This window comes from Tachyglossus aculeatus, chromosome 8 (assembly GCF_015852505.1).
Source record: "Tachyglossus aculeatus isolate mTacAcu1 chromosome 8, mTacAcu1.pri, whole genome shotgun sequence".
In the NCBI taxonomy this organism is placed as follows: Eukaryota; Metazoa; Chordata; class Mammalia; order Monotremata; family Tachyglossidae; genus Tachyglossus; species Tachyglossus aculeatus.
This window is the reverse complement of record NC_052073.1, coordinates 4,093,051-4,106,978: the sequence shown is the minus strand read 5'-3', so window position 1 is coordinate 4,106,978 and position 13,928 is coordinate 4,093,051. Positions and strand designations below refer to the sequence as shown.

The window sequence follows — 13,928 nt, the reverse complement described above, 5'->3', positions numbered from 1 at the left end:
ATCTGAGCAGGTTGTCTGTCTTTTGCTCCCTGGAGGCCTAAGGCATCTCCCCCAGCTGCTTGGGACCTTGAGCCCGGGTAGGCTGGTGAGGGGTTTTACCCAGCCCAGGTCGGCGAAGGAGAAGTGTTGGGCCAGGTGGGAAGCCCTACTCTCTCCGGGCAGGCTTGTGGACTGCTTGTGGACTCTTCCTCCAAAATTGGCAGCAGGGGAGTGGAATGATATTTCCGAGCCCGTTGCTCCAACCTTCCTCCATCTGTAAGCTTTTGTGGGGCCAGTGCCAGCCTACACTGCCTGGTCATTGTATATACCTGTATATATGTATATATGTTTGTACATATTTGTACTCTATTTATTTATCTTGTACATATCTATTCTACATATTTTATTTTGTTAGTATGTTTGGGTTTGTTCTCTGTCTCCCCCTTTTAAACTGTGAGCCAACTGTTGGGTAGGGACTGTCTCTATATGTTGCCAACTTGTACTTCCCAAGCGCTTAGTACAGTGCTCTGCACACAGTAAGCGCTCAGTAAATACGATTGATGATGATGATGATGATGGTCATCTCATGGGAGCTGGCTAAAGGGGTGAAATAAAGGGGCTCCCCCTCGGGCCAAGGGGTGTCTATGATTTCAGCTCTGTTTTTCTGGTCCTCCCTTAGCCTCGGGCTTCCAAGGGAAAGGGCCACCCCCCAGTACTCGACTCCTCCCACCCCAGCCCACGTTTCCCGAGACTGGGCCCATCCTGCCTCCTGATCATTGGAGACTGGGGTCTCCCTGGAGCCCACCCCCTTCCGCATGGGGTTGTCTTCCCTGCTGCCCCTGGGCCTCTTTCTCGGTGTTTTCCCAGCACCATCTTGTGGCTGGAGAAATCACTGGCCCTGCAGATCACAGGCCGGACTGGGCCCTGTCGGGAGTCTCACTTCCACAAGTGTCTCAGCCCATCTAGCTCCCTACAAGTCCTCAGGACCGTCTCTGCAAGTAGCCCACTTCCACTGGCTACTTCTCCCTTCGCTGGCTGGATGGGAAGCAGTCGGGAGGTTCAAAGGACAGGTCAGGGCAGCTAGGACCAGTCAGGGGTGCCCCAGGACTCTGAGGTTTGGTCTCTGTGCAGCCAGTTGAGTTCAGCTGCACTCTGAGCATGTGCGCTGACCCCCAGAGGGTGGGTCTCCACAAAGGTTGTGGGAAGAGATGGGCAAGGGTAAAGAGGCTGGGGGAGTCCCAATCCACTGAGGGCCCAGGGCTGTTGGGGGTGGGATGGGGCTCATGGGTTGGGGAAGCAGCGTGGCTCAGTGGAAGGAGCCCGGGCTTTGGAGTCAGAGGTCGTGGGTTCAAATCCCGGCTCCGCCACTAGTCAGCTGTGTGACCTTGGGCAAGTCACTTAACTTCTCTGGGCCTCAGTTCCCTCATCTGTAAAATGGGGATGAAGACTGTGAGCCCCACGTGGGACAATCTGATTACCTGGTATCTACCCCAGCGCTTAGAACAGTGCTTGGCACATAGTAAGCGCTTAACAAATACCAACATTATTATTATTATTATTATTATTATGACTCTCTCGGGCGGGGGGTGAACGCAGCCGCTCTCTGGTGCCTCGGTCTTGTGGGACCCCCTCACCCAGCCAGAGGGCACCTGGCCCTGTGCTGTCTCCCCAGCCAGGGGTCCGCCTCCCCAGAGCCCATGGACAGGGTAGCCCTGACCCCCACCCGCCCCCGGTTGCAGACACGCTTGCTGGAGGAGGAGCTGCGAGCCCACCGGCGGGCCCAAGATGAGGCCCTGACCAAACGACAGCTCCTGGAACAGGCGCTGAAGGGCCTGGAATACGAGCTGGAGGCCAAGAGCCACCTGAAGGAGGACCAAGGACGACAGGTCAAGCTGATGGAGGTGGGCCTGGGCAGGGAGAAGGCACAGGGTGGGGAGTGGGTCTGTGATAGGTGGTGGGTACTGAGGAGGAAAGAGGGCATGGGGAGGCTGGCTGGTTTCAAGGAGAGAGAGCACCTGGTAGAGTCCCTCTCCATGGCCCCAAAACAGGAAGGTGGTGCATTTTGGAGGTTGGGAAGTGGCCAGGCAGAAACTCCTCACCCTGGGCTTCAAGGCTGTCCATCACCTCACCCCCTCCTACCTCACCTCCCTTCTCTCCTTCTCCAGCCCAGCCCGCACCCTCCGCTCCTCCGCCGCTAATCTCCTCACCGGGCCTCGCTCTCGCCTGTCCCGCCATCGACCCGTGGCCCACGTCATACCCCGGGCCTGGAATGCCCTCCCTCTGCCCATCCGCCAAGCTAGCTCTCTTCCTCCCTTCAAGGCCCTGCTGAGAGCTCACCTCCTCCAGGAAGCCTTCCCAGACTGAGCCCCTTCCTTCCTCTCCCCCTCGTCCCCCTCTCCAACCCCCTCATCTTACCTCCTTCCCTTCCCCACAGCACCTGTGTATATGTATATATGTTTGTACATATTTATTACTCTATTTGACTTGTACATATCTATTCTATTTATTTTATTTTGTTAGTATGTTTGGTTTTGTTCTCCGTCTCCCCCTTTTAGACTGTGAGCCCATTGTTGGGTAGGGACTGTCTCAATGTGTTGCCAATTTGTACTTCCCAAGCGCTTAGTACAGTGCTATGCACATAGTAAGCGCTCAATAAATTCGATTGATGATGATGATGAAGTGGCCAGAGAAAAACTAAGCTGGAACCTGACTCTGTCCCTCGCCACCCCAGTGCCCTCGGCTCTCTCTCCCCACCAGGCCGCGGTTTGGTCTGCTGTGGCCTGTGGAGCCTCGCTCTGTCCCCATTCCCAGAGAGCCCGCCCGAGACCGAGGTAGCGCGGGCTCAGCACCTACGTCTGTCGGTTATCTCCTAGGACAAGGTATCGCAGCTGGAGATGGAACTGGATGAGGAGAGGAACAGCTCAGACCTGTTGTCGGAGAGGGTGGCCTGGAGCCGAGAGCAGGTATTGGTCCAGTGGCCCCGGCACAAAACACTCTTCAGAGGGACTCCAGTTTTTCTCCCATGTGTCTGCCTGGGATGGGGACTGGTGTGGGACAGCAACGCGCCTCACCCTGCCTGCTCTGCGGCCTCCACCGCAGACACCAAATTTTCATCAGACAGTTTTTTTGGGAGGGGCCAGCCTGTTGTCTCCCCTCCTGTGTTCCCAAGCCCAGGGCTACGCCAGTTCTCCAAGCCAGTCAGGACTGAGGCAGATTCAAGAGGCAGGACAAACTTGGGGATGACAGGGATGGCCAGGCCCAGCATTCCGGAGCCAGCCTATGTCCAAAGGGCTGATCGGGTACCTGGCTTTGTGTGGGGACCCAAGTGACTGCCTTGTTCTCCTGGCTCACGTTAGTCCTCGGCGGCCACAGAGGCCTTTTTTGGAGGAAAGGGTGCCAGAAGACAGGCAATGGCAGTGTGCCATTCAATTACCCAGCCAGTCAACAGTTAGCATGGACCTCCTACCCTGTCCAGAGCACTGTATTAAGTGTTCAAGGAGTTTATAAGATCCCTGCCCTTAAGGAGCTTACAATCTAGCAGGGAGACACTGAAACCAATCATAAATAGGAGGATACGACAGAGTATGAGGGTGTGCATGTAAGTGGCCATGGTCAGGTGCAGTGTGGGGTGTATGAGGGTCCCTGGAGAAATGAGAGACTAACCAGGCAGAAAGGGGAGTCTGGCTGCTGTCCCTCTCCCGTAATAGGCCCGGTGACTTGGGCCAGAGGGGAGGAGGGTGAGACCGCCCGGGATTGACAGGCTTCTACCACTCACCATCGATCCTGAGGGCCTCGCGACCCCCGCTCCTAGCCTGCGTGTCCGGCCGGGTATCCCCTAGCTGGGCAGCCTGAGGAGAGTGGCCGCGTGAGCCCCGCCGTCACTTAATGAAGCGGCTAAATGGAAACTGAAAACCCAGCTGCGGACCCCAAACGTGGCATAATTGGCCCATGTGGGTTTTCTGGAGAGCTGGAGGTTCCGGTTTCTGCTCTGGAGACAAAGGTGGCTTTGTTTGCCACCCGGCCGGCCGGAGCAGCAGAGCAGTGAAATTACCCGGGGGCACTCTGGGGTTCGCGAAGCAGGCGGAATGACAGATTTGTTTTGGTGACACATCTTCCTGTGAGATGGGGGCGGCTGGTTATCCCAATAGTCAGATCATTAAGACAAATGAACAATCAGCAGTTTAAACAAACCTCCCTTTCTGGCTGGGCCTCGGGTCACGGGGGTGCGGGGAGAAGCAACCTTCCCCCCGAATTCCTTTCTGTTTATTTTTTTCTCCTCCTCTTCGATCTGGCCCCTGGAACCTGGGGAGGTCACCGACCTTGCCTTTTCTACTGACCTCGGACCGGAACCAGCTAGAGTGGGGCAGGGCACATTGCAGTGGATGGGGAAGTGGAAGGGTTGTATTGGGCCGGTCCCCTGTACATATGTACATGCACAAACACACACACACACTCACACACACACTCTCTCTCATAGCTGAAGTACCAGTGATGCAACACTTCCTTGCAGGGTCCCTATTAATGTCAATAATAACAATATTTTTAAGTATTTACTATGTGCCAAGTGGTGGGGTCGATACAAAATAATCTGCAAAAAAAAATCACAGTCCCTGCCTACATTGGGCTCACAGTCCAAGTAGGAGGAAAATAGGTATTGAATCCCCATCTTACAGAGAAGCAGCATGGTTCAGTGGCAAGAGCACAGGCTTTGGAGTCAGAGGTCCGTGGGTTCGAGTCCCGGCTCCGCCACATGCTTGCTGTGTGACCTTCAGCAAGTCACTTCACTTCTCTGAGCCTCAGTTACCTCATCTGTAGAATGGGGATTAAGACTGTGAGCCCTGTGTGGGACAACCTGATCACCTTGTATCCCCCCAGCGCTTAGAACAGTGCTTTGCACATAGTAAGCGCTTAACAAATGCCATCATTATTATTACAGATGAGGCACGGAGAAGTGAATTGGCTTGCCCAAGGTCACACAACAGGCGAGAGGCTGAATTGGGATTAGAACCCAGGTTTCCTGAGTCCGAGGCCCTTGTTTCTCCCACTAGGACACCCAATTTGGTTTGCCCTCCCAGCATCCCTGGTGGGAAGAGGAGTGGAGGGTCCCTGCCCCATTCTTCCAGAAGGAAGAACTGAGGCCCTTGTGTGAGTACACAGGGATGCAGAATGAGTCCTTAAGGAGAAGTGGGACGGGAACTCAGGCCCTGGACTTCTACTCCGGACATTGGCTTTTGCCGCTCGGTCAGGGCAGGCCCGACAAGACCCTTGCTGTCTGGCAAGCTGAAAAGGAGTACTGCTCTCTACTGATTCCCACTCCCTTGCTGTCAGTCAGTCAGTTAATGGCATTTACTGAGCGCCTACAAGGTGCAGAGTACCATAGTTACAAATAAGCAGGAGGCAAGGTGCCCGCCCTTGAGGAGCTTTCGGTCCAGGGGACCGGAGGACCGAGAGTCCGTTGAAGCCGAGGCTGATCCGTCCAGCTGACCGCTGGTGCCCGGAGAGCGAGGCTCTTCCCTACCAGCCCTAGGAGAGCTCCCCAGATCCGACCCCCGGCTCCACAGCCCAAGGGGAGGCTGGCATGGGGCAGCTTGCCCGAGCCTCAGCAGGCGTCCAGGCCACTCTGAGGGACCCCACAGGGGTCTCTGGAGATTACGGCGGGGTCTCTTACAGTACGACGGCCAATTCCATAGCTTTAAGAACACGAGATCATGAGTGCCTATGTTACTTGACCCAGGCCCGCAGCCCACCCAGCCCAGGGTGCTGTCCCTGGCAGTGGCACCAGGACATGTGCAGAAACTGTATGATGATTGTTCTCGTGATCCCCCACCCATGGTTACAGATGGACCATCCAGCGCCCCTGACTCCCCTCTCTCCCCTGTCTCCCCAAATGTCCCAGTTGAGGCCCCCCAAACATCCTTGGCTGTCTTTCCAGTACCCCAGCCTGGCTGTTTTCCATGAACCATGCTACTCATAAACCTAGCTGAATTTTTCCTGAAGTTGCTGAGAGCTGCAACTGCGCAACGTCCTGTGGGAACAGATTCTAGCGTGTGCAGAAGTGTTCCCTGCTGCTGATCCCAAGCCTGTCCCCTTCAAGCCTCAGTGGGTGTCCCTGCCCCGGTGCTGTGGGATTTGGTGAAAAACTGTTCTGTTGTTGGCCCTACCCTCTGTGACTTTGTTAACTTTAATGCTGTGAACTCTGCCTTTTGCCCTGCTGTATGACTTTGGGTAAGTCCCCTTAAGCCTTTTGGGCCCCCGTTTCTTCACTTGTAAAATGAGAAGGATAATAGTAGTGATGATGGTATTTGTTAAAGCCCCAACGAAGTGCCAGGCACTGTACTAAGCGCTGGCACGGATACAAGCAAATTGGGTTGTACGCCGTCCCTGTCCCGTGTGGGGCTCACAGTCTGAAGGGCCATTTAACAGATGAAATAACTGAGGCTCAGAGAAGTGAAGTGACCTGCCCAAGGTCACACAGCAGACAAGTGGAGCAATCGGTATTAGAACCCATGACCTTCTGATTCCCAGGCCTGGGTTCTATTACACCATGCTGCTTCTCTCCTATGCCATGCTAAGACCTACCTTTCCTTCTACACCACCTCAGGAGTGCTTGGAGGAGAACTGAGACAGCGAACGTGAAAGTGCCCAGTAAATTCGCCCTTCCAGGTTCAAATGCCCTCTTTTCAGGCTGGCTTCATCCACAGCCTTCCCCGTGACCGATCTCTCCTCATCCTCCTCCAACAATTACCAGTGAATCACCTTGGTACCATCTGTCCACTTGTGAACGCACAACTAAAACTCTCACCTAAAATTCCAATTTCCTTCCTCTGACCAGTAAATTATTTCAGGGTCTCTCTCCCCTGCTAGACGGTAAGCTCCTTGAGGGCTATATTGTGAGTAGTAATAGTATTTACTGTGGGCCCAGTTTATGCAAAGGACTTTTCTAGGCACTTTCCCAAGAAAATTCTCAATAAAAATGACTGACTGACTCAGAGGAGACCCCACCCAATTTTCCATTCTCTGGAAATAGAAAGAAGCAGTGTAGGGGAGGTGGGGCTTTCTGGGCTATCCCCTGTCCGGACCCCTGCCATGTCATTTTCTGTAATGCCAGACCTGCACACCTCCAAAGCCAGAAAGACCCTGCACCTAGGGGCAACCAGCTGGTGCTGTCCGGACCTCTGACTTCAGGAATGTTTGCTGGCATCCGGCTGCCACGCTGGGGACCCCTCTGCCCCTCCCCGTCAGCCGTGCCCCTGCATGTGTTCCCGGTGGCAGGCTGGGTTCATGTAAAATGCATGGGGGCACGTGGGCGCCCTTGGCCCACGTCAATGTCACGGACGACGACCCCGGGCTCCAGTGTGGGTGCGGGCTCCAGTTATGGGCTGGGCCTGCTGATCCTGCTCCCTTGGGAGCATATTTGCCTGCTGAGCCAAACTCCTGGGGGGTGACCCGTTGCCCTCCTGCCCACCTGCTGCGGCCGGCCCCGGAGCCGCCTGGCTTCAGAGGATGAAGCCCATTGTACTGTCGCTGAATCTGGTGCCTTCCTGGAGGAGGCAGCCAGCTCGGCAGTTACGTTTCTCTTCCCTTTCTCCCTGTTCTGGCTTGACCAGGGCCTCTCTGGCCCCCCTTGGGACTCTAAGCTCGAGGGATGGATTCAGGTCAGAGTCGGTTCCCCCAGCTCCTGCCCTGACTCTTCTCTCTGTTGCAGATTGAACAAATGAGGAGTGAACTGGTGCAGGAGAGAGCCTCCCGGCAGAACCTGGAATGTGACAAGATCTCCCTGGAGAGACAGGTCAGGAGTGAGTGGTCCCAACGGCACCCCCCCATACACACACCCACACAGGTCCCCTTCCCCCAGGGAGACCACTGTCCCCTGTCCAGTGTGGACACAGCCACCGGGTGCCTTTACTACCGGTCTTTGGATTGCAGCCCCCAGCCTCCCTCGGCTCTGGCTCTGGCCGTCAAGTCCCATGGCTCGGATGTGTTGCCCCTGTCCGTGGGGACCTGAGAAGGGTCGAGGTTCCCCCGGTGATATAACTGGCAGCTACATAGGTCCCTGCAAAGAACCTCCTCGTGCGTGTCCTCATTTCGCCCTCAGGTGATGGGCTCACCGTACGGTGGGGGGTTTTAGGCTCTGGGGGCCCGGAGCAGAGAGGTCCGGACCCTGACCCTTTGTGTCCGTCCATCCCCTATACAATTCCAGAACAAAGACCTGAAGAGCCGCATCCTTCACCTAGAAGAGTCGCACAGGTCCGGGAAGGAAGGGCTGGTGGCGCAGATGGAGGCTCGGCTCTCGGAGCTGGAGGAGCAGCTCGATGCTGAGAAGAGGTGAGGCCTTCCTCGGTCTGTGGCGACTGCGTTCTCCGCCCCGTTCACCCCGCTGCCCTGGTCAGCTTCATTCTCCCCTGCTCCAGCTCCAACATGTCTACCCAAGGGACTGGTGCAAAAGGCCCTCAAATGGAGTGCCAAGCGTCCCAAGTCTGGGGTTCCCGGCCTGTTGTCCTCAACAGGCCCCAAAGTCCCCAGACCTTTCCCTGCTCACGTGCCCCCACCCTCCACACTAAGGACCTGTCTGTGCTTCACCAGGGGCCGGGTGTGGGGCTGACTGCCACCTCCACCTTGCTTTTCTCGCAGGGACCGGGTGAACCTACAGGTAAACAACCGGCGTCTGGAAAGGCGAGTGAAGGAGTTAGTGATGCAGGTGGATGATGACCACCTCTCTCTGACTGACCAGAAGGACCAGGTAAGGGGATGAGGGTGGCAGAGAGGTGGAGGGATGGGGAAGAGGCTATATGAGCAAACAGGCTCATCAGGATTAGAGAGGCAGTGCAGCCTAATGGAGAGCACATGGGCCTGGGAATCAGAAGGGCCTGGGTTCTAATCCCGGCTCTGCCGCTTGTCTGCTGTGACCTTGGGCACATCGCTTCATTTCTCTTTGCCTCAGTTACCTCATCTGTAAAATGGGGATTAAGATTGTGAGTCCCATGTGGGACAGAGACTGTGTCCAACCTGATTATCTTGCATCCAATCTGATCTTGATAATCAGCGCTTAGAACAGTGCCAGACACATAGTAAGTGCTTAACAAATACCATTAAAAAAAAGGATGGGATGGGCACCCACTGTGTGCAGAGCACTAGACTGAGTGTCCACAGAGTCCGGAGCACTGGACTGGATGCCTGCTGGGGGCAGAGCAGTAGACTTTGCACCCACTGTCTGCACTCTCTCCACTGCAGCTGAGCCTGCGTCTGAAAGCCATGAAGCGTCAGATGGAAGAGGCAGAGGAAGAAATAGATAGGCTGGAAAGCGCCAAGAAGAAGCTGCAGCGGGAGCTGGAGGAGCAAGTGGACGTGAATGAGCAGCTGCAGGGGCAGCTGAACGCTGTCAGGAAAGACTTAAGGTGTGTGGGTTCCCCCGTGGGGAACAGAAGAGCGCCCAAGGGCTCGCCCTCTGGGACGGGCATTAGTACCCATGGCAGTAGGGGGGTCTGACTGGAGGCGGTAATGAAGCTGGGTAGGCTGGCAAGGCCCAAGTCTGTGTCTCGCAGCCTTCCCCTGGGGAGTGGCACTTGCTACCAGGCCTGTGGTTGTATTATTGATTGAACACTTGCTATGTGCCAAACACCCTGTTTTGCTCTCCTGGTTCCCAGGGCACTGGCTGGACACCGGGCCAGCCGGAGCGGGGGTTGGGGTTGTGAAGCCCAGGGGAGTGACCATGATTCATCCTTTCCCCAGGTGGAAGAGGTCCTCGAGCCGAATGCTGGATGACCTGGACGATGATGACTTCAGCACGGACGGCGAGAGTGTGTACGAGGGGACCGTGGCTCACGCGTTCTCCAAGAATGGCAGCCCCCCCAGCTAAGCCCCGGCACGGTCCTCACCGCTGCCAGCCCGAACCTTTTCCCTACCGTCCCGCCGAGAGCCGAGCCCCCTCTTCACTCCCCCCTAACGAGCCACTCCTTCCCCGAGGGGGACGCTGCTGTCCGGGGCCTCGGCGGGGCTCCCCCAGGAGGGGACCGCCCCGACACAGGATTGTGGCTGCCTCTGGCAGCCTGGACTGCAGGCTGTGGGGTCACTGGTCAGCTGTGCTGGAGGGCAGATCGAGATGACGCCCGATCGACCTTGGGCCGACCGCTGGGGTTCCGGTTTCTAAAGTCACTTTGACACACCAAGAGGCCAGATCCCCACTAAGTGTTCTTTCTCTTGGCAAGGAAACAAAGCCAACCGGATTGCTCAGTATTAAGGAGTGGAGACAGGGCCAGGGGCCAGAACAAGACCCCAAAAGGGACCCTGAAGGAGGATTGAGCAGAATCGTCGCACAATCAACTTCCTGCGGGGACAGGGAGAGGGGGAGCGGGCATGGCCAAGGGGCAAAGAGTGGCGGAGGAGCAGGTGACCAGAACAGTCAGGTTGGAACTGAATGTCCCCGGTGTTCCCAGCCCGGTTTTCTGCTTCCAGTTACCAGGGGGATAAGAGGGTGGCCTGCATGTGGACGGAGCCCTGCTTGGGAAGGGTGGGGAGTGGGAAGGCTTCTTGGCGAAGCCATGGCTCTCTCCTCGCCACCCACCCCAAAACGGCAGCTGGAAAGTAGGTTGGTGGGCCGGGTCCTTCGTGGTCTCTGCCCGCTGTCCGCCCAGCTGAGGTTGCAGGGCCGGTTTGGGTTGGAACGTCATCCGGGGCCCATGAAGCGTGACGGAGACTTTCCAGTCCCCCACCTCAATGGGCCGGACAGGGCTGCCGCCCACCCTCCCCACAGCCCAAGTGAGAGAGGCAATTCATGTCCATTCTCTGGGCTAAAGTCTCTCCCTGCTTCCTGCCTCCAGCTTGTCATCTCTGGGGAGGTCACCAACAGAGTGTGACAGCACCCTCAACCTCTCTCTGCCCTATTTTTAACCCTGACTGGCGAGGGCCCCAAAGTTGAAGCCAGGCTGCTATTCCCCAGGATAGGCTCTTTTCCTGTTGATCAGTACTAACGCCTGCCTAACCCACGACAATGTTCTTTATGCTCTCCTCAGCTCCCTAGAAATTGATTTCCTTTTACCAGCAGCCGACGGGGCAGGCCGCCCAACCTCTGGACAGTAGCCAAGAGCTGCCTTCGTGGCCTTAGCTCTGCCATGCAGGTGGGCCCCCCTGAGCCACGCTGACCCCTTAGGGTCCCTGGATCTCGGCTGCGACCCCCCTGCCCCCCCACCCCCGTCCACCGCCAAGACTTGTGAAATTCAGAATCCCCTCAATAAATGCCGCTCTCCAGGCTGGTCCTTCCGCTCTGCTGTCGTTGCCCACTGTGGTAGGGGAGGGTGGGGAAAGAGATCCTGAAGCTGAGCGGCTGAGAGGAAGTTGGTGACCAACCTGTGCTGGGTCTGCCATCTTTTCTCCTGCCGGGAAGGGACGGCTTGCATCCGGCTTCTGGGAGGACTGAGGGCCACCTGACAGGAAGAGCTTGCCAGGTGTTTGGGGAGATGGTGAAAAGAAACCTTTTGCTACCTGGGATCCACACAGACCCTTGAAGGTTTTGGGGGGACAGTGCTGGACCCTGGGGAGCCTCACAGTTGTAGGGCCATGATCTGAGGGCCCAGAACCAAACCTGTTCCCCTTACCCCCATCCCACCTACCCTCTGCTACTTGCTGGAAGTGTGAATGAAGTCTCAGACCCGTGATTACAGAACTGCGAAGGGGGTGGACAGGGAAAACATGGAATTGCTGTTCCCCAGATCCTACTGATCCAGAGTGAGGGGCACCCACTGACGCTGGAAGGAGGCAGGTGCGAAACGGACAATGTATCAGTGGTATTGATAGTGCTTACTGTGGGCAGAGCACTGTATTAAGCCTGTTCTTCACCCAGCAGGAGGATGAAGTTCCAGGTGTGTACTACAACTGGGAAAGCCCCGGGTTGGGGGGGAGACCCACCCCTGCCTGTGAGGATGCTTTCATCTGGGCACTGCTTCTCTCTGTCCTCCAGCAGTTGGGTCTTGTGTTCGATCCAAGAGGCTAGGCTGTGGGTGGGGAGGGAGGCTGGCCCTATAGCCACTGGACCGGTTTTCCAGGATGCACCTCCTTCAGCGATGCAAACTGGACAGTGGTGGGGGGATGGGGGAGACCCTTGGCACTGGCCCGCTGCCCAGAGGCAGCCTGTGAGCTTTGGGGTAGATAAAAGAAACAAGCCAAGTGTGCTGTCAAGGCATTCCCTACCCCCTGAGGTCTGTGTCACACTCTTTCCCCAGAGGACGGGAATATGGACACCAACAACGTACGGGGCACCCGCGGGATGGGTGAGGCAGGGGTGGGGAGAGGCAGCAGATGAAGCCAGAGAATAATAACTATGGTATTTGTTAAACATTTACTATGTGCCAAGCACTGTTGTAAGCGCTGGGAAAAATACGAGGTTATCAGGTTGTCCCACGTGGGGCTCACAGTCTTAATCCCATTTTGCAGGTGAGGTAACTGAGGACCAGAGAAGTGAAGTGACTTGCCCAAAGTCACACAGCTGACAAGTGGCGGAGCTGGGATTAGAACTCATGACCTCTGACTCCCAGCCTGGTGCTCTTTCCACTAAGTCACGCTCCTTCAGGAGGAATGAGGGTGGCCTCCAGTCTAGTTGAGGAAAGAGAGGGGTGTTCTTGGCCCCACACCCCACAGGAAGAGCATTCCATATGCCCCCAAATTCATTTTTCCCCACTCACAAGGGGCAATTTTGAAAGAACACTTGGGCCATTTGTCCTAGCCTGTTTCTCTTCTCCACCACTGTCCAGGGGTGCCCCATGTGATCTTACAGTGGCTGGTGGGATAGGGTGGGGGAGCCCCCCCAGCCAAGATGTCCTGGCTTGTAGGCTGGGAACGGGGGGCCCAAGTTCCACTAGTTGGCCCATCTGCACCTAGGGTGATGGGCGACAGGATCAAAACAGTTCTCAAATGGAGGATCAGGAGTGCAACAAAGGTAACAGCTTAGAGAGAAACCTACAGAGAAGGAGGAGATACTGGACACTTCAGCTTTACTGTTTTCTCTCCCAAAACAAGCTGCTCTCAGCTAAGGTGAGGGGTTTCCTGAGGGTCCTGCAGTGAGGCTGGGACTGCAACTGCTGCAGGGTAGGGGATGAGGCTGGGCCGGGGGTGCCCAGAGGCATTAAGTGAAATGGGCTGGCAGAGGGAGGTCTGTGGGAGTCCGGGACTGTCACTATTCTAAGATGGGTCGAGGCTGGACCCTGGGGAGGAAGGAGGACCGGGATAGAGGTGCCCTGTGGAGTCCTATGGGGGGCGGGGGGGCTCAGGCCCAGAGATGGATGAGTTAGCATGGCTCAGTGGAAAGAGCCCGGGCTTTGGAGTCAGAGGTCATTCATTCAAATCCCGGCTCCACCAATTGTCAGCTGTGTGACTTTGGGAAAGTCACTTTACTTCTCTATGCCTCAGTTACCTCATCTGTAAAATGAGCCCCACGTGGGACAACCTGATCACCTTGTAAACTCCCCAGCGCTTAGAAAATGGCTTAATAAATGCCTTATTATTATTATTATTATTATTATTATTATTAGTGTTGGGATCAAGAATAGGCAGACGGGCAGTCGGCAGTCTTTCCCATGTTGGGGGCTGGGGCTGGGAGAAAAGGCACACACTGGGCTTTCCCCAGCTTCTGGGCAGAAGATCCTTCAGCTGAGGCAGAGGAGGGCTGACCAGAGGTCTCCATTGCCTCCTGTTCCAGATCCAAGAGGGATCCACCCCCTGCCCCTCCCAAGCTTCAGCAATCCCATCTTCCCTCATCACCTGCAGAGAAGAGCCAGCTTCAGAGAATAAGCACTCCCTGGGGATCCCTCAGCCCCTCGCCATCCATGCCCACCCCATGATTGCATGAACAGAATTCCCGGCCTCACTTAGCCCAGGCCACTGACAAGACCTAAGAGTTTCCATTCGAGGCTGAAGAGACTCCAAAGTGGTGGCTTTCTGGTCTGTTCCCCCTTTGAAGT

General features: G+C 56.2%; 1 protein-coding gene across 3 annotated transcripts in view; it reads left to right on the top strand.

The window, feature by feature from the left end:
- Positions 1-11,231, top strand: part of CGNL1 (cingulin like 1) — an 89,494-nt gene extending 78,263 nt beyond the window's left edge. For all 3 annotated transcript variants that reach the window (XM_038750152.1, XM_038750153.1, XM_038750151.1), the window contains 7 exons: positions 1,719-1,880; positions 2,853-2,942; positions 7,685-7,768; positions 8,180-8,304; positions 8,611-8,719; positions 9,211-9,374; positions 9,709-11,231. In XM_038750152.1, the coding sequence (XP_038606080.1) occupies positions 1,719-1,880; positions 2,853-2,942; positions 7,685-7,768; positions 8,180-8,304; positions 8,611-8,719; positions 9,211-9,374; positions 9,709-9,835 (861 nt within the window). In that variant the 3' untranslated portion in view covers positions 9,836-11,231. The remainder of the gene's footprint in view (positions 1-1,718; positions 1,881-2,852; positions 2,943-7,684; positions 7,769-8,179; positions 8,305-8,610; positions 8,720-9,210; positions 9,375-9,708) is intronic.
- Positions 11,232-13,928: the final 2,697 nt, after the last annotated feature.